The sequence below is a fragment of the Emys orbicularis genome, chromosome 20, assembly GCF_028017835.1.
Source record: "Emys orbicularis isolate rEmyOrb1 chromosome 20, rEmyOrb1.hap1, whole genome shotgun sequence".
Taxonomy (NCBI): domain Eukaryota; kingdom Metazoa; phylum Chordata; order Testudines; family Emydidae; genus Emys; species Emys orbicularis.
Window position 1 is genome coordinate 12,100,924 of NC_088702.1, and position 19,853 is coordinate 12,120,776.

General features: G+C 57.8%; 1 protein-coding gene across 1 annotated transcript in view; it reads right to left on the reverse strand.

Moving 5' to 3' along the window:
* Positions 1 to 10,851: 10,851 nt before the first annotated feature.
* The window catches only part of LOC135892712 (vitamin K epoxide reductase complex subunit 1-like protein 1), a 36,446-nt gene continuing 27,444 nt past the window's right edge, over positions 10,852 to 19,853 (reverse strand). The window contains exons 2-4 of the mRNA XM_065420506.1: positions 15,838 to 15,992; positions 14,996 to 15,082; positions 10,852 to 11,618 (exon numbers count right to left, since the gene is read on the reverse strand). Of these exons, the coding sequence (XP_065276578.1) occupies positions 15,839 to 15,992 (154 nt within the window). The 3' untranslated portion in view covers positions 10,852 to 11,618; positions 14,996 to 15,082; position 15,838. The remainder of the gene's footprint in view (positions 11,619 to 14,995; positions 15,083 to 15,837; positions 15,993 to 19,853) is intronic.

Below are 19,853 nucleotides of genomic sequence, written 5' to 3' on the forward strand. Positions count from 1 at the left end.
GCTGTGGCCAACCTCAGGTACCGAGACCCTCCCGCCCGGTTCCCCTAACCCCGGTGCTGCTCACGCCCGTGGCTGGGAGTCACTGCCCCTCCCACTCCCAGGTCACCTCCCAAGGGTGGCTCCTCTGGCAGAGGTGGGGGGAAGGGTCACTCCCTCTCCTGGCTGCTCTGTTCTTTTCACTCCAGTCACATTGCAATGGCTTTGGGGAGAGGCTGTCTCCCAGGATCAGATACAGGAGGGGCAGCAGGGTCCAGGGAACAGACGCCATTCATGCCCTGCCACTGTCGGTCTGGGAAACCTTCGCCATATCATTCCCTGGCTCAGTGCCTCAGTTTCCATTCTCGCCAGCCTCCGCCTATTTCCCTACAGTTTCACGTCCGTGTCGGTGCCAGTCCCACCCCCGCACTGCACAGTCTAATACCGGCTCCTCTCTCTTGCCAGCACCATGACACCTGCCCTGGAGCCGGAGCTGGAGACCCACCTCCTCCAAGCCGCCCTGCACGCAGTCTTCACCCTGGGCACGCAGAATGACACCACCCAAGTCCAGGTAGATCAGCCAGCTGTTATACTGCCCGAATCCTTGCTAATTGCCTGCAGTGGGATGTGAATGAGAGAGGCCAGGATATGTGTTTGGGGGTCTCACCAGTGCTTCCCAGAGACCCCCCTCTTCCCATCCTGTGGCAGGTGTAGCCCCAGTTTCCCTAACTCTGACCCATGGCTCTCCCTTGCTTTGCAGGATCTGCATAGGGTCATACCAGGCCTTCTGGACGCCATGCTGGGGAACCTGCTGGCAAAGACCCCAGACACTGACAAGCTCCACTACATCTTGGAGGTGAGCCCGATGAGAGGGGTGGGGGCAATTTTACCTTAACTCTTAGATCCATTTTCCAGTCTGTCCTCCTAGCTGGGCCCCCAGTGGCCGTCCTTGGTCAGGGCAGTCAATGCAATGCAGGGTCAGGCCCTTCCTCCTTGAAGGACAGAGGAAGGAGCTGGGACTTCACCCAGAGCTCTGCCTGCTTGTGTTGAGCACTAACCACAGGGCCCCCGACTGGCTTGGGGAGTGAGAGTCTGAACCCCTCCTGGGAGATCCAGAAGATGGTCCTCAGAGAAGAGCCACAGCCTCGTTCCTAGAGAAACAGGAGGGCCCCAGAGAATCAGCCCTTGTCTCTGACGGGCCCCGAGATTCTTGGGGGGATTGTGCTCACACTCAGTCCCTTCACCCAGCCAAGCACTTGAGAGCCAGGGAGGGGGGAGGGGTCTGTCTCCTTCCTGGTGAGCTGTTCAGGAATCAGGAGTTCAGGGAGGATGGGACCAGCCCCGACACCGAGCATTGTCCCAATCTAGAGAGACAATGACAAGCTGTGACCTGCAGGATACAAGCATCGTCCTGGGGGCAAGGGTCCCCTTCTAAAGCTCTGCGGTCAATGAATCAGATATTCCACCCCCACCGCATGCAATGTTTCAGCCCCCTTGGGATGGGGGGGGCCATTAGCACTACACATGCACCCCCCCATCAATCCTGAGCTGCCTCCTTTCCCCACAGCACATTAACTACTGGACCGTGTCCAGGGTGCCACAAGAGAGAGCCAGGGCCATCAGGAGCAGCGCGGCCCTGCTCACGTCCGTCATCTCCCTCCCTGACTTTGACGTAAGTGGCCTCTGAGCCCAGCTTCCTGACTCCAGGCGTAGGGGGGCTGGCTCCAACGGGCTGGAGGATCTGCTGCTGCAGGGGCTGTGGGCTAGGAGTGTTCCTCTTGGGGAGGCAGAGTCAGAGCAGAGAATGAGCCTGGCTTGAGTCAAGTTCTTCTTGTCCTGGTTAAGTGGCGACTCTCGCTTTTAAGGGGAGCATGCTCCAGGTTCTTGCCTTCCTGTCATCCTGGAGCAGCTGGGGAAGCAAATCCTCATGGAGGGCCCTGCCCACATCCCTGTTCTCCGGGCTCCCTTGCGGGCAGAGAGAATTAAGGATCCAGCTCTAGCTCCTATCCTCTAGCCTCTCCTGCAGAGGGGCTGAGGGGAAGGAGAGTCCTGGCCCGGGCGGGACTGGGAGCTGACAGGAAAATGCTGATGGAGTCCCCTCTCCCTCTCCCTTCCATTAGAACTCAGCCGAATTCCCCAGGATGGGTCACCACGTGGCACAGCTGGCTCTGTTCGTCGGTGACCCAGACGAGGACATCAGCCGGCAGGCCAGGGAGGGGGTTTACCGGCTCTACCAGCTCCTGCTGCGCCAGAGGGGTAAGGAACCCGGCTGGGAACTGGCACCCGCTAGACGAGTGAGACTGGGACCCCAGCCAATTTCTCTCCGAGTGACCCCGGCTGGCGGATAAGTCTCTCTCTATCTCTTTCTGTGTTCTCCACCACCCCCGCAGTTCTGTTGGGCTCTGCCCACTGTGCAGCCACCAATGGGATTGGAAGGACACAAGCCCTGCAACCCGAATGACAAATGTGTGTGTGTCTCTCTCTTTCCCAGACCTGAACATCCATGAGGTCGAAGACCTTTGGTGCTGGGACTGGCACCAGGACAGCAGGCTCCTCGGCTATAAGAACACAGCCAGGGTGGGGGAGGTAAGGACACTCTGCCAGGCCATGGCACAGCTCTGCAGGGCGGGTGGCTGCCTCCTGGAGCCATGCGACGGAGTTGCCGTTCTAGGCCAGGATTTGGAGCCTGGTTCGGGGCAATCTGCTGAAGCCTCACATCTGGTTGGTTTCAGGTTTTTTCCAAATTTTTCTCGGAGGGGCAGAGAAGATTCTTCCTGCAGACAGCCGTGCTGGCCATGCACGACCCCCTGCTGCGTGTCAGCCAGGCTGGGCTGCTCCTTACTTACTCCCTCCTGGGGCAAGCCCAGCAGCTGATGGGGAACAAGGTGAGCAGCTGCATTAGACTCAGGAGATTGGGGCGGGGCCCAGGCCTCATTCCCATCCTCTGGCCATTCGCCGGCCTGGCAGCAAGGCGACTGGTTGGGAATGAGAGTGAGAGCAGGTGCTCCTGGGAAGGGAGATGAATTCACCTTCATGAGCAGGAGGGAGCCAGCTTCTCCCCGGAGCAGCTCCAGCCCAGCTCTTTAGCAAGTCGAATGAATGACAAGCATTGCCTCAGCACGGACTTCTGTTCTTGGGAAGGGCAGAAGAGTCCTCTACGTGCCCTCTGCGAGCCTCTCCTGTCACCCGTGCCACCGCCCAGAGTTGTTCCCATCACTGGCAGCCTGGGAGGCCAAGGACTGAGGGGTGATGGCGATTGACCGGGCAGTTCTGAGGCACATGGGCGGGGGAAGCTCCTCCTGCTGCTGGCAGGGCTGGACTCGCTCTAGAGAGAACGGGAGGATTCACTTAGCAGGGGCTGCTGATCTGCCCCATTCACCAGGGCTGCCATTCTGCGGCTTCAGCATCAGTGGCTGGGATGACTTGGGGAAAGGTCTCAAGCTCCCCACATCCCACTTCACTGCTGCCAGAATCCCTCCACCCCCCCCACGCTAGAGCCCCCTCCCTGCCCAACCTGGGTGGGTGTTGAGGAGAGGGGTCAGAGAACTTGAGCTGTGGATTGGAGGTGGAACAGCTGTCAGGGGCACTGGGTGGGAGGTGGCAGGAGCTCCCCCTACAAGGAGGTTGTTGGCACTGGAGGTCTCTAGAAAGGACAACAAGACTCCATTCTGGGTGTCAGGAGGGGGACTCCATCCCTCAGAGGTGCGCGGGTGCTGGGTGGAATTGCTGCTGGTCCCAGGTGCCCTTAATTTCCCCTGATTCCACGGGGGCGTCTGAGTCTCTGACAGGTCCTCGTTCCCTTGCAGCAGGAGGACGTCACGGCCAACATAATGAACCAACTTCACATCATCCGGCACTTGCGCCAAGTGCCGGAGGCGCTGCAGGAGTTCTGCCTCCAAGGCCACCAGCAACTCCTCCTCCCTCTAAACGGGGAGTGTAGTGAGACTGAGTGGCCTCCCTCCGAGCAGGAGAGCGAGGGCCCCTCTACACGCCCCTTGGAGGGCGGAGACTATATCACCCCAGCCCCCTCGCCTGTTGGCTGCCCACCGGGGCCTCTGGTGGACTCTGTTGCGACTGAGCGGCCTCCCTCCGAGCAGGAGAGCGAGGGCCCCTCTACACGCCCCTTGGAGGGCGGAGCCTATATCGCCCCAGCCCCCTCGCCTGTTGGCTGCCCACCGGGGCCTCTGGTGGACTCTGTTGCGACTGAGCGGCCTCCCTCCGAGCAGGAGAGCGAGGGACCCCCTACACGCCCCTTGGAGGGCGGAGCCTATATCGCCCCGCCCCCCTCACCATAAGGACCGGGACGTGGCCGGAAACATAAAAGGCCGGCCCTGCACCACAGTTGGGGGACAGCCTGCAACAGAGGAGGACACTTGGCCTGTTCTCCAGAGGCCCCTAACCCTAATCCTAACCCCAGACATGGACGAGGACTGGCCCGGAGTACCCGCTGCGGTTTACCCCGAGGAGCCGGAAGAGGCCTGGAGGCCGCAGGTACCAAACCCCGGGGAGGCAGGAAGTAGCCCAGGGGCAGCCCGGGAGCTGCTGGCTGCAGGGCCCGGCGCGACTCAGTCGGCGTGTTGCGGCTGGATCCCCGCCGACGCAGGGGCAACCAATCCTGCCCCTGCCAGCGCCTTGGGCTGGGACGCGGGGGAGGAGGGTGGGCCCGCGTCCCCCTGCCACCCCACCCCGGGTGGCTGACCCCCTACATGGTGCAAGGAGGCTCTAGCCCAGGACAGGAACTGTTTGTTGGCTGGCCACCGGGGCCCCGCCCAGACTAGAGCCAGCCCTGTCAAGTCTGTCTGTTTGCTGGCTGCCAGGGTTCCACCCAGGCCAGGGCCCGCCCTGGAAGTCTGCTTGTTTGTGGGGTGCTTGGGCCCCGCCCAGGCCTGAGCCACCCCTGATACACTGCGTTGAGGGGCTGACCACTTGAGCGACCTCAGCCCAGCAGCGCCGGCTCTACCATTTTTGCCGCCCCAAGCAAAAAAAACAACAACAACGCTCGGACTGCCAAAGCGAGCAAAAAGAAAACCAAAAAAACCCCCAACCACTCGGACTGCCGCCACCCGAACTGCCGAAGCAGAAAAAAACACAACAACAACGCTCGGACTGCCGCCACCCGAACTGCCGAAGCAGAAAAAAACACAACAACAACGCTCGGACTGCCGCCACCCGAACTGCCGAAGTGCAAAAAACAAAAAAGTCGCCCGGCCTGTGCTGCCCCAAGAATGGACGGAATGCCGCCCCAGGCATGTGCTTCCTCCGCTGGTGCCTGGAGCCGGCCCCGCAGCCTGGTTGGGACAGCTGATCGCTGAGGGGGCTTGGCTTTAGCTGCTGGGCCTGTGAGCCTAGACCAGGGGTCTCAAACTCGGATGACCCCGAGGGCCGCATGAGGACCAGTTCATTGGCCCAATGGCCGCATCACTGACACCCCCCCCCTCGCTGCCCCCAGCCCTGCCCCCAGAGGGGGCAGGAGGGGTGTGGCAGGGGCTCAGGGCGGGAGTTGAGGTGCAGGGGGCTCAGGGCAGGGAGTTGGAGGGGTGAGGCAGGGGGTGCAGTAGGGGGCTCTGGGCAGAGGGTTGGGGTGCAGGAGGGAGTGTGGGGTGTGGCAGAGGGTTGGGATTCAGACGGGGCTCAGGGCAGGAGGTTGGCTGCAGAAGGGGTGGGGGATGCAGCAGGGGGCTCAGGATAGGGAGTTGAGGTGCAGGAGGGAGTGTGGTGTATGGCAGAGGGTTGGGGTTCAGATGGGGCTCAGGGCAGGAGGTTGGGGTGCAGAAGGGGTGGGGGGTGCAGAAGGGGGCTCAGGATAGGAAGTTGGGGTGCAGGAAGGATGTGGGATGTGGCAGGAGGCTCAGGGCAGGGGGTTGGGGTGTGGGGTGCAGGAGGGAGTGTGAGGTATGGCAGAGGGTTGGGGTGCAGGCAGGGGGCTCATGGCAGGGGGTTGGGGTGCAGGCAGGAGGCTCAGGGCAGGGGGTTGGTGTGTGGGGTGCAGGAGGGAGTGCGAGGTGTGGCAGAGGTTGGGGTGCAGGCAGGGGGTTGGGGTGCAGGACGGCATTGGGCTCTGGCCCGGAGAAATAGCCCCACAGGCCGCGTGTTTGAGACCCCTGGCCTAGACAGAGCACTCAGGTATTTCCATCAGCCTGCTCAATGGCAAATGCAGCCCCCCAAAGAAGTGAAGAAGAGTGGAAGTGAAAGAGTAAAGCTGGACCATCCGCTGAGCTGCTGCACTCAAGTGAGCAGAGCCGGGGAGAGAAGAGGGAGAACTCGAAGGTGGCTGGCGGCAGTAGGGAGGAGAAGCAGTTTGGTAGCCAGGAGAGGAGAAATAAATCGTTAATGACAAATGCTGCCGGCTCTCTCTTGTGTGGTGAAGGTTGAAAAGGGGTCTCGTTACTATCACGCTAACCTTTAACATAGCTGTGTATGATGGGGGGAGGGGGTCTATAAAGGTAAGAGGTCACTCTAGGGGCTTGAAGTCCCAGATTCTGGGGCTATTGCCTCCTTCTACCAGCTGATCTCAACCCAGCAACTCCCTCAGGTGGTAGCAGTAGTGAGCTCTTGTCCTCCTTTTCCGGACTAGCCACCAGAAAAAGGACACGATCCATCTGGCCAAGGAAAGAGAGAGGCAGTGTTGCCTGTTAACATGGCTCTTGTGGGGGAGCACGGCAGGTTACTTTGGACTAGGTAGGAGCCACATGTCTCCAAACCTGCACCTCCCGAGGCTCCAGAGACTTCGCTCCCGATCCAAGAGCGTCCTCAGAGTCCTAAAGCGCCAGATGGAATCTGGCCTCTCCCCCCACCTCAGCAGTCCAGAAAAAGTTATTTGTAGACATGTTCTGTGTCCTGTCCTGCCACACTCCCCTGTTGGCGACTAATGCAGTCACAGAGTCCAGGCTCGGATATTAGGGAACACTATGTCACTAGGAGGGTGGTGAAGCACGGGAATGGGTTACCTAAGGAGGTGGTGGAATCTCCATCCTTAGAGGTTTTTAAGGCCTGGCTTGACAAAGCTCTGGCTGGGATGATTTAGTTGGGGATTGGTCCTGCTTTGAGCAGGGGGTTGGACTAAATGACCTCCTGAGGTCTCTTCCAACCCTGATATTCTATGATGTCTCTGTCCCTCTTTTATACTTTCTTTCAGTTGCTAGAAAGATCTTTGCTGTGTCATGGGGGTCAGGCAGTCCCATTGGTCAGGCAGTATCCCACTGACTAAGTGCCCTCTCCAAGGAGTCTCTCAGAGAGTGGATTCTTCCTGATGGGCCATCAACACCTTTCTGGCCCTCCTTTGTTTCTACTGTAAAGCTGGCTGTGGGCATCTCCCAACCTCACAACATATTTCAGAAACACACATAGAGCATAACTTCCCATACAATGACAGCACATCCAATCCAACAGGTTATGAATGTTCAACAGATCCAGACATTTTACATACCACCTCACAAGGCATGCATAATACAAAACATCTCATAATCATATCACGGGGTGAATACTGTGTGCTACTGAGAGATACAGGGTTCCAGAGTGTCAGTGTATCATGGCCAATGGCAGTAAAAGCCCAAAGGAGATGCTCCCCTGGAACAGCCTTTGGTGACAGCAAGGTCCCCACTGAGAACTTCAGTGCGACTCTGCAGCTGTTACCCAGCTGTCCCACCCCAGCATCAGCTGCAACTCAGTGCTTTTTGGGTGGCTTCATGCTGGCTGCATGCCTAGACAGCAGATAAAATCTGCGAAATCTGGGACTAGGAAGGAATTTCCCCCAGGTCAGATTGGCAGAGACCTGGGGGGAGGGGTCGCCTTCCTCTGCAGCATGCGGCACAGGTCACTTGCAGGTTTAAACTAGTGTCAATGGTGGATTCTCTGTAACTTGAAGTCCTTAAACCATGACTGGAGGACTTCAGTAACTCAGCCAGAGGTTAGGGGTCTATTACAGCAGTGGGTGGTGAGGTTCTGTGGCCTTCAATGTACAGGAGGTCAGACTAGATGACCTTCTGACCTTAAAGTCTATGAGTCTTATTGAGTGGTTCACCCTTAATGTAAAGAACCAAAACCTGGGAAATACCAGACAGGAGACCATCAAACAGGAGTAAAAAGCAGTAAAAAGCCTCAGCAAAGAGCTCCAGGATACATAGCAGGGCTCATGTGGCAGTGAGTTCCAAAGACAAAAGGACCCATTCATAAGATCACGTTATCTGAAGAAGCCACCCTAGAGACAGCTGCATCTCAGCGCTGGGCGAGCCATCCCCATGTAGTATTGCTGTGCTGCTGTTCCTCAGCTGTCCCACCCCAGAGGTGACTGCATCTCAGCCCCAGGTGACCATTACCCAGCAGTGGAAAGAGTTGAATATTTGCTAAGGGTTTTTGTTTTCAGTTCTAAGAAATACCTCATTTCTGAGAAGAGGCAGTTGGGATGTCATTTCTGGACGGAGAGACAGTGGTAACATCCAGAAATTCACAAGGGGGTGTATCTCTGGCCAAACTGTCCCCCTCCCTCTTCCCCCCAAGTTGGTCACAGTTCCTGACACTTTCAGTGCCCTTTAAAGCACGTGCACTTCCAGACCCTGCTGCTCCGAAGAGCCCGTGGGGGGATCTGGGGAATGAAGATTCTCTGCACCCTCCAGTCTCTGTCACTTGCTTTTCCAGCCTGGCCCCACCTCTCCGGGCCTCTCTGTTCTCCCCTCCCACACACCCACTGCCTCCCACCCCCTCGCACTACCAATGTGAGAGCAGGGCTGCCCCACCCACCTTCAAACCCCCACCAGCTGGGCTGCTGGGAGGATAAGACACAGGGAGTTACGCTTTTATTTCTCAGAAACAAAAAATTTGCCCGGACAGAGAGAAGCGAAGATTTGGCCGGGTAAGAGCAGGGGGCGGAGGGGGGAGAGCGCGTGGAGGGTGTTTGCCCCAATCTAGCCCATCCCCCCACAAGGAGCAGGATTGTCTCCCCCACTCTATCCCCCCCAACAAGGGGCAGGATCGTCCCCTCTGCTCTATTCTCTCAGGTTGCAGGATTGTCCCCCGCAGTCTATTCCCCATCCATGGGGCAGGATCGTCCCTGCTTGTTCCCCATGTTTCACCCTCCCTAACTGTGCTAGGGCATTGCCAAGTCACATGATAAGTCTTGGCTCTCTGTGGGGTGGAAATTCCCAGCAGCTGGGGGTGAGGGTGTGGGACAGGGGCAGTTCGGACCTTGCCCTCTGTCCAGCAGAAAGATAGGCTCAGACAGCGGCTAATCTACCCCCAATGCTGGGTCTGGCTCATGGCATGATTTGAAACACTGTCAAACTCTGACCAGTTCAACCAGCTAAAACCAGGGCAAACCCTTGGGCACGTGGAATCCCCCAGAACAGTGGCTTGTCTTGCATTAGCCGCAATCAGGACATTTACAGGCACAAGCTAATCTATGGAAGGAGAGCCGGCCCCTCAGATGTTCACCCCCCCCCCCCCCACACACACACAAAAGAGGGGTTCTATATATTTGCTTGCCGGTCTTTGGAGCCGCTTTTCCAGCCCTTGCCACTGGAGGGAGAAGCTGGAAAAGGGGCTCCAAAGACCAGCAAGCAAATATATAGAACCCCTCTTTTTTATTGGGGGGGGTGAACATCGAGGGAGCTAGCTCTTTCCGTGGGTTAGTTTGTGCCTGTGATGCGCACTGCTTTGCCTTATCACAGCGCAGCAATCCCATGCCTCCAGCAGCTGGGGATTGCAGGAAAACCCCAACTGCCCTGTGAATCTGGCAACTTTTCAGTGGATGAAATCCTGATAGATTATGTCCAAAGAGGGAGGGAAACAAAATTCCCATTTTCTATCTTGACGGGGGGGGGGTCCACTTAGGATGAAAAAACGAATTGGGCTGGCCCTGGTGCTTGCTCAGGAGACATCACTGATGGTAGGACAGATAGAGCCGGTCCCCTTTATGGCACATTGGTGGCTGGGAGGGATCCCAGGGTGGGAAACTGGGGAGTCTCCAGCAGAAAAAGAGGAGACTTTGGTGCTCCGGGACCAGAGCCCAGCGCTGGGGGAGTAGGGTGAGGCCAGGGCATGTTCTATCCCCTTTCTGTGCCTCAGTTTCCCCCACCCAATGCCCAGGGCTCTGTGGGGGTGAGAGGGTGAATTTGCTCTCACGCCAGCTGGAGGAAAGCTCGGCCAGTCAGCACCCAGTTCACTGCATGATGGGAAGGAAGCTGTTTCCTTGTTAGGCCCTGAGCGTGGCCTTTCCTAAGGCCGAGCTCGGTGCCTCCCGGACTCGGGCTCCAGCAGGCCCTGTGTCTCCCCAGCTGCCCTCGGCAGCGAGTCGAACTGAGATCAAACTCCTCTCAGAGGCTTGTGCCCCTGCCGGGCGTGGCACTGCCAGTGATTAACCCCTGGCACATGGCGTCTGCCAGGCCGTAGGCAGCAGAGAACAGCCCAGTGTCACCAACAGCCCCAGCGCTAGGGTAGTCTGGGCACAAGCCAACAGCACGTGCTGTGATACGGCCAAAGAGCGTCGGCCATGCTCCCAGCCCAGTGGGGGCCGTGTCTCTCCTGGGACGCAGAGACGCTGACAGTGTGCAGGGGGCCATGGGGGATAATCAGCTGGACGTGAGCCCCCGTGCGACAGTGTGGCCAAAGGAGCTAAGGATGCCCAAACAGGGGCAGAGAGGTCAGTTTACCTCTGGATTTGGCGCTGGTGCGACCACTGCTGGGGTCCTGTGTCCAGTTCCGGTGCAGTTCAAGAAGGATGTGAATATATTGGAGAGGGGGCAGAGGGGGGCCACGCGAATGCTTAAAGGATTACAAAACGTGGCCTGGAGTGATAGACCACAGGAGCTCAAGCTATTTAGCTTTGCAAAGAGAAGCTCCCACCTCCCGGGGTGACTTGACTCCAGTCTAGAAGCACCTACACGGGGATCAAATATTTAATAATGGGCTCTTCAGGCTAGCAGAGAAAGCTGTAACATGATCCATTGGCTGGAAGTTGAAGCTGGACACATTCAGCCTGGAAAGAAGATGTCCGTGTTTACCAGGGAGGGGAATTAACCATGGGAACAATGTACCAAGGACTGCGGTGGGATGTGTTTCTAAGAGATCTGCTCCCGTTCAAACAGGAATTAACTGGGTGCAATTCTCTGGCCTGCGTTATCCAGAAGCTCAGCCTTGGTCCCTCCTGGCCTGGGAATCTACCAATCTCTGCCATGACTTCTTGGAATCTGTCTTCTCGCTCTGGTGCTGCCCGGGGGACAGGGACACAAAGTGGGCAGGTAAACTGAGTCACGCAGCTTGTTCACAGAAATATTCCCATGTTCTCCCGCTCCTCCCCAGACTCCTGCTGCCAGGAAGGGTCACACCTGGGCTAGAGATCAGCCGTCCTGCAGCAGAGCCCTACTGCTCCGGGTGCCAGGTCCTGACCCAGTAGGTTCCCCCCACTCAGCGGGTCTGGAGAGATGCAGCGACTCCGGGAGGACATCACCTGCTCCATCTGCCTGGATGTCTTGGATGATCCCATTTCGATCGAGTGCGGCCACAACTTCTGCCAGGGCTGCCTCGTGGCTCACTGGCGCGGGATCTCGGCCTGGGGACCCAGCTGCCCTGAGTGCCGGGCTCCCTGCTCCAGGGACAGGATGATCCCGGATACGAGGCTGAGAGCCCTGGGGGAGAAAATCACAGCACCCCTGCGGGAAGAGATGGAGCCAGTTAGACCAGACAGGCTGAATCAGGGGAAAGGGGTGCAGGCTCTCACAGGCCCCAAGGTGGGGACTGGCTGGATCAGGGGGTGGGGAATGGGACACGGGGCCTTTCCTCCCTAGGGTGGGCAACCTCTGATTTGGGGGGCAGGGGACTGGCTGGCTCACGGGGGGTGGAAATGGCTCAAGAGGATCTGATCTGAGGGGCAGGGGCCTAGTTGGCTCAGGGGTGGGGTCCCAGCTCTGACCCTGCTCTCTCCCAGCAGCAGGGGCCAGGGGCTCAGCCAGAGCCAGTGCGCCGGTGCAGCTGGTGCGTCTGGACGAAGAAGGGGGCCTGATCCTGGACGAGGAGGCCCTGAGCCGCTGCCTGGAGCAGGGTGGGGTGGGGGACGCCCCCGTCTGCCTGGTGTCCATCATCGGGGAGCAACGCCGGGGCAAATCCTTCCTGATGAACTGCCTGCTGCGCCGGCTCCAGCGCCAGGTGAGTGGGGACAGGATCCCCAGCTAAGGCTCCGCCCCTTGAACCACAGACCCCGCCCACCCCAGATAAGGCCCTGCCCCCTGAACCACAGACCCCGTCCACCCCAGATAAGGCCCTGCCCCCTGAACCACAGACCCCGCCCACCCCAGATAAGGCCCTGCCCCCTGAACCACAGACCCCGCCCACCCCAGATAAGGCCCTGCCCCCTGAACCACAGACCCCGCCCACCCCAGATAAGGCCCTGCCCCCTGAACCACAGACCCCGCCCACCCCAGATAAGGCCCTGCCCCCTGAACCACAGACCCCGCCCACCCCAGATAAGGCTTGCCCTCCGCAGGAAGGGCCTCTGCTCCCTCACCACAGGCCTATGTTGCCAGGTGTCCAGTTTTCGGTCGAAAAGGGAACCTGGCAGCATCCAGTCAGCACAGCTGACCGGACACCAAAAGTCCGGTTGGTCACAGTAACCGGCCTCTGCCACTGGGGGGCAGCTGGAGCCACATGGAGGAGCGGCTCTCTGCTCAGCTGCTGAAGCCTGACAGAGCAGTGGCTGGCTTCTGGACCAGGCTCCAAGAGGAAGGTGCCACCGCCCAGGGGGAAGGGATCCTGCCCGCCCCTCCTTCTGTCCCACAGTGCCCCGACTGCCCCCGCCCTGGGCCCTCGGTATGAGGACCAACCCCTCCCTGCCCCCTTGTGCCAGGGACCAACCCCTGCTGTATACTGCTGTGCCCCATCAGCTCCTCCCAGCGGCAGCCGGTGAGTCCCAGGAGAGGGGGGAGTGTGTGCGGAGAGCGAGCAACGGAAGGAGTGGGGGAGAGGTGTGAGCAGGAGGCGGGGCCTTGGGGGAAGAGGTGGGGTAGGGGGTGGGGCCTTGGGGGAAGAGGCAGGGCACGGGGCGGGGAAAGGGTTTTGGTTTCCAGCCATTAGAAAGTTGGCAACCCTACACAGGCCACGTCCCCAGCACCACAGGCCCAACCCTACGCAGCCAGGGCACCGCCCCGTTCACCGCATGCTCCACCTGACCCAGCGAGTCCCCTGCCTGCTTCACTGCAGCCCGCACCCCCTATACCAAAGGTCCCCCCAGCCCCCAGCCAGTGTCCGTCCTCTCCCTGTGCCAGGCCCTGGCCACAGCTGCCGAGACCTCACCCTCCTCAGCCATGGCCCCTCCCCCTGCCCCACAGGTCCGCACCCATCCCCTGCACCCTGAGCACCCCAACCCCCCCAAACCGCATTCCCACATCCCCTGTCTCTGGTTGCCCCCCTACAGAACCAACAGCACGTGGCCCGGGGGGGGTTTGAATGTCGCGCCGGGATGGCGACCATCACAAAGGGGGTGTGGATTTGGGGCCAGCCCCTCTGGGTCCAGGCCCAGGGGAGGAAGGTGAGTGGGGCAGAGGGGCAGGCTGGTGGATGGGGTATGGGGCAGTAGGGAAGGGGAATGAGGGAAGTGGGGGACAGGTTCCTGTGCAGAGCAGGGAGGCTGGAGGGGGGAATGGGGGTGCTGGGGAGCAGGGAGCGGGCGGGGGGCTCAGTAGGGGGTGCTGGGGAGCAGGGAGCGGGCGGGGGGCTCAGCAGGGGGTGCTGGGGGAGCAGGGAGTGGGGGGGACTCGGGAGGGGGCACCGTGCAGTGGGGAGCAGGTGGGGGGTTCGCAGGGGGCACTGTGATTCAGGGAATGGTAGGAGGCCCAGCAGAGGGCGCCGGGGAGCAGGGTGTGGAAGTGGGCATGGCAGGGGGGCCATGCTGGGGTGAGATGTGGGGCTCGGCAGGGGGCGCTCACCTTTTCTTTTGATTATTTTCTAGATTTTTAACATTTCCAGCATGTTTACGTGGACGGAAGCAGATTATCTGGAGGTGGGTGGGGCAGGGGATACACACGGCTCTACTGACACTGACCTCTCAGCCTTGGCCCTGCTGGGAAGGACCCAGGAGTCCAGGCTCTGTTAGGATTGGAGAGGGGAAAGTCTATAGGCTTTGGGGCTGTTATTGATGGTTAGAAAGTCCCAGAGATCTCCCGCTAGGCCGGGCTTCAGATGCAGAGAGTCTGAACAGTACCAATGATGAGTATTTATTAAATATTTGCAATTGTCGTATTCACGGTTAATTACCATTATCTGGCGGCTCTTATTCATTAGCCCTGTAGCTCTGGGTGGTTGGTCGTTACAGGTGGAGAAGAGATTTCTGTGTCCTGGTCGACTCCCCTAAATGATCTGCAATGCGCCTGCGGACTCAGGTTGCCGGGAGGGTCGGGAGCCTCGTGGTGGCGCCCAGTGGGTTTGGTGACCCAAAGCTGGGGCGGGCGGAGCAAGGGCCAGATAGAGCTCCCCCTCTTCCCCCCAATAAATCAGCATTTCTCAAGACTGACCAGTTCCAGCAGGGCTTTCTGGTGGGGGGCCACATGTGCCCATCCAGAGTGTCGTGCTCAGCCAAACCAGGGCCTGTAGAGTTAAGGGAAACGCCAGCCCAGCCGTACCTCGGCCCTCTTGAAGCGATGCCCCAGTAGACCCGTGCCGCCCAGCCCTGCGCTCTGCATTTGCTGAGTATGGGGCAGGAGACACCTCCACCTGCCCTGCGCCCAGACACTCAGCCTGGATTGGCAGGAACCAGCCTGGGGCAAACCATGATGCTCTGCGTTAGGGAAATGTTTGTGATGGGAAAAATGTTCCATTGGAATCTACCCAACCAACTCTAACCCTGACCCTATGTCCCATCCCCCAGCCCTACCTCTGTGTGCCCCTCCCCACATGTCAGGGGTCTATGTGCTCCCATTCTCCATCCTCCGACGCTAGAGGCTCTGTGTCACCTCCATTCTCCCAGCTCAGCACCCAGAAGATCCTGCTACCGCCGTTCAACAGAGTGGTTGGCTCATTGGCTGCTGATGCTACTCACCAGATCTAAATGGAAACTGGACTTTTTCAGTTTTCCGATTTCCTCCCGAATCAGTGGGGTTCTTCTCATTGATGTCTAGCGCGTCCCCTGAAATTTCAGAATTGATCAGATGTATTCTCAAAAAGTTATCACGATACAGACAGACAAAGAGAAATGCCATTGAGTTGTGTGGGAGGCCTTTTACTTCACTTGGCCAATTAACTTCTATAATTGGTAATTTTATCTTCATTAATAGCTGACAATTATTGGTTACTTGTTAGTCACTATTGGCTGCCAGGTGTTGGTTATTTAGTACCCAACATTAGCTGTCAGATTATTTCATAGTGACAGTGTGGAGAAATGGAAAATAAAAGTTTTGCTGAAAAATGGAAAACTGACAAAATCAGAATCTTTTCATGAAAATTTCCATTTTCAAAGAACAGCCAAATGTTAGTATCTCTTGGGTTTCTCTCTTCACATTTTTAGGGAGCTATCATTGTTTCTCAGGTTTCAATCTTCAGTTTTCCGTCTTTGTCACCTGTGGGGGGATCTTTTGTTCAAGATGGAAAAAAAATTCCTTGTCTCTCTCTCGCTGCATCGCAGATGTTCGTTCATGTTGCGAAGGAGGTCGGAGAGACCTGCAGCCTGCCCCCAATCCAGGTGAGTCCTCGTTTCCCATCAACCCAATGCTGGTTCCACCCCCCACTCCCATCACCCCCACCTGATTCTTATTATTCATTGTCTCTATTGCCAGAGCACCTCAGACCCCCCCTTCCTAGACCAGAACCCCATTGTGCCAGGTGCTGGTCAAACCCCGAACAAACAGCCAGTCCCTGCTCCCATTATTCTACCTCTATGCTCACGTCATGCCAAGGATCTCGATGTCGGTGGCTGGGTTCGACGACAGCCTCCAGCTCTGGTCTCCTCTCTGTGCTCCCAGCCCCAGTGTGACCCTTCTCCTGCGCTCTCTGTTGCAGGGTCTGGACCTGTTGGTGTGAGATTGGCAGCTCTCCGAAGCCTACGGCGCAGAAGAGGGATAGGAGTATCTCAAAGACATCACACAGAAAAGGACCTAGGGGTCACAGTGGACGAGAAGCTGGATATGAGTCAACAGTGTGCTCTTGTTGCCAAGAAGGCTAACGGCATTTTGGGCTGTATAAGTAGGGGCATTGCCAGCAGATCGAGGGACGTGATCGTTCCCCTTTATTCGACATTGGTGAGGCCTCATCTGGAGTACTGTGTCCAGTTTTGGGCCCCACACTACAAGAAGGATGTGGAAAAATTGGAAAGAGTCCAGCGGCGGGCAACAAAAATGATTAGGGGTCTGGAGCGCATGACTTATGAGGAGAGGCTGAGGGAACTGGGATTGTTTAGTCTCCAGAAGAGAAGAGTGAGGGGGGATTTGATAGCAGCCTTCAACTACCTGAAGGGGGGTTCCAAAGAGGATGGAACTCGGCTGTTCTGAATGGTGGCAGATGACAGAACAAGGAGCAATGGTCTCAAGTTGCAGTGGGGGAGGTCTAGGTTGGATATTAGGAAACACTATTTCACTAGGAGGGTGGTGAAGCACTGGAATGCGTTACCTAGGGAGGTGGTGGAGTCTCTTTATTTGGAGGTTTTTAAGGCCCGGCTTGACAAAGCCCTGGCTGGGATGATTTAGTTGGGAATTGGTCCTGCTTTGAGCAGGGGGTTGGACTAGATGACCTCCTGAGGTCCCTTCCAACTCTGATATTCTATGATTCTATGACCTAGGGAGGTGGTGGAGTCTCCTTCCTTGGAGGTTTTTAAGGCCCGGGTTGACAAAGCCCTGGCTGGGATGATTTAGTTGGGAATTGGTCCTCCTTTGAGCACGGGGTTGGACTAGATGACCTCCTGAGGTCCCTTCCAACCCTGATATTCTATGATTCTATGAAGTGGCTAGGCAAGTCTCCCCAGGTATAAGGAGTCGAGTCCTTCACGCTGTCTGGACTGATTTCCAGGAGATCCCTCAGCCTGAGCTTCGTGTTTCTGAAGTTCATGATTCTCAGCTAGGACAGGACCGTCTTCACGGCTCTTCTCCCTGCAGACGGACACGAAGGCGTCGCCACCCAGGATGGCGTCACAGCTCAGCGCCAGCTGCACCTTGGCCTCCTCTATGTCTCCGTTCCCAAGATTTAGGCCGGCCTCCTCTATGTCTCCGTTCCCAAGATTTAGGCCTCAAGGCTTCACCCCCCTGAGGAAGAATCTCCCCATGCGCCCAGTCACAGACCAGGGAAATAGCTATAGTCCCAGCGGTGATTCCTCCTGCAGCTGGGACTGGGCCTGGCCCTGCCATGCTCACCTCCGGAAGCTGAGGCCAGTGTGTGAATACAGGGACAGACACCAGCCTTTTCCAAACGCCAGCTCCATTCATCTCAACGGAGGGGCCCAAAGCCTAAGAAGCAAAGGGATCTAACCCACCCAACCGTTCACACGCCTCTGTCTCAGCTAACACTTAGGGAGGCTTCCCTTACCCAGACCCCACTCCCCACTCCCGGGGCTGGGTGTCCCACACCGAGGTGTAGGTGGTGCAACCTCGTGGTCAAAGCAAGAGTCTGGCCTAGTGGTCAAAGCAGAGCTGGAGGGCAGAAACAGAGGTGTGGTTGGGAGGCCAGCCAAGGGTAAGAGCCAGGGGTTCAAGGCAGGCAGGGCGTAGGGCTGGAGTGGAGCAGCCAAGGGGTTGAGCCGGGGCTGGACAGGAAACAGGTCTGACACAGCTAATACATGAAGTGTTTGTAAAACAGTCCTGGCACCTTCCACATCCTTCACAGATGGACAATACACAGGGGATGGGCAGGCGCTCGGGCGCAGCAGGTGTATGGAGATGGAGACGCTGGATGGAAGAACCAGGGGAATGTGGAGGGCCCTGACTGACTTCCTCATCGGCCGAGTCAGCCCGTGGTCAGGGATGGAATGGGCCATGGAGACCCAGCTCCTGTTTCCCGTATCTGGACCGTATCTGCAGGAACTTTGTTGGGAGAGGTCTCTGGAGCCTCAGGTCTGCTCCCCTCCACTGATGCGGCAGGTCCTGGTGTCTCGGCTCTGCTCTCCAGTGTTGAGGCAGAGTCTGGAGTTGCCCCATCTAAGGATCCAGAAGAGAAACCTGCTCAGATGCCTTCGATCAGCGGTTCTCAAACTGTGGGTCAGGACCCCAAAGTGGGTCACAACCCCATTTTAATGGGGTCACCAGGGCTGGTGTTAGACTTGCTGGGCCCAGAGCCCAAAGCCAAAGCCCCAGCCCCACCTCCTTGGGTAGCGGGACCAGAGGTGAAAGTAAGCCGGTACGGCCCGGAACGGCGTACCAGCAAGAGCCAGTACGCCGTGCCGGACCAGACTGACTGGTGATTTAAAGGGCCCGAGGCTCCCTGCAGTGGCCAGAGCCCTGGGCCCTTTAAATCACCTCCTAAGCCCCGCTGGCAGAGCCCTGGGGTAGCGGCGGCAGGGCTCCGGCCGCTGCGGGGAGCCCCTGGCCCTTTAAAGCACCGCCCGAGCCCCGCTGCCGGAGCCCTGGGGTAGCGGCGGCAGGGCTCCCATAGTGATTTAAAGGGCCTGGAGCTCCGCTGTGGTAGCGGTGGGAGCCCTGGGCCCTTTAAATCACCCCGAGCCCTGAGGCTCCCAGCCGCCTCTGCAGCTGGGAGCTCAGGGGGTGATTTAAAGGGCCCGGGGAATTTAAAGGCCCCGCCTCTTCCGGTTGAGGCCACGCCCCCTGCACAGGACTCCGGAGTACCGGTAAGTCCTTTAAGTTACTTTCACCCCTGAGCGGGACCCAGTCTTCAGTATTAGCCCTGCGTGGCAGGGCTCAGATTAGAGGTCCCCCTGCTGGGGCTAAAGCCCTTGAGCTTCGGCTTTTCCCCCTCCCATACCCTGACCGAGGTGGCAAGGCCCAGGCTTTGGTCCCCGCTCCTGGGATCGTGAAGTAATTTTTGTTGTCAGAAGGGGGTCACAGTGCAATGAAGTTTGAGAACCCCTGACCTAGACCTTCCCAGTGCCCCTGTGTCCTCAGTGTCTGTCTCCCACAGCCCCATGTTAGGTGGGGTGAGGGTGCAGGACTGACAGATGGAGCATGAACCAAGGCAGAGCCATGGAATGGGAGTTGTGTTTGCAGCCCAGACACCAGGGTGATGGAAGCCCGGGACACACACAACAGGTTGCATTCCATTCACTACAGATGGTATAAACTTTTATACAGGGTAAGCTCATGTTGTTCGCCCTCTTTCTCAAAGTAAAGAGAGAGATGCACAGCTGCTTGCCCCTCCCCCCCAGGTAACAATGATGATTTTGTTTAGTATAAAAGGTAGGATTGAAGTGGTCATAAGAGATAGGAGCCAGAACAAAGCAGGTTACTAAGCAGAAATAAGCAGAACATGCAAACGAAACTAGATTCACTAAAAACTGGTTACAAATAATAAGTTCTCGCCCTAGATGTGGTTCTAATAATCTTTGCGCAGACTGGACGCCTTTCCAGCCTGGGTCCAGCCCTGCCTCCTGTTCAGCCTTAGACGTTTCCAGCAGTCATCTTGGGTGGGGTCCCCAGGGAGAACTGGCCACCTGGATGATCTCACTCCTCACCCTTAAATAGGATTGGCATCAGGCGGGAGTCCACTGTTTCAATTTGACCCCTTCCCAGCTCCTCATGGAAAAGTACATGGTTTAAGATGGATTCCAGTATCAGGTGACATGGTCACATGACTCTGCAAGACCCCTGATAGCCCCTTCCCATGGGCTTACAGGAAAAACAAGTCCAGTTTACAGTTCATTGGCAAGAAAACAATGGGCCATCAAGATCCTGAAGTACCTTTAATGGCCCTCACTTAGCATGACTACATTGATTCCTCCTGTCTTCAACACTGGGCTGGACTCT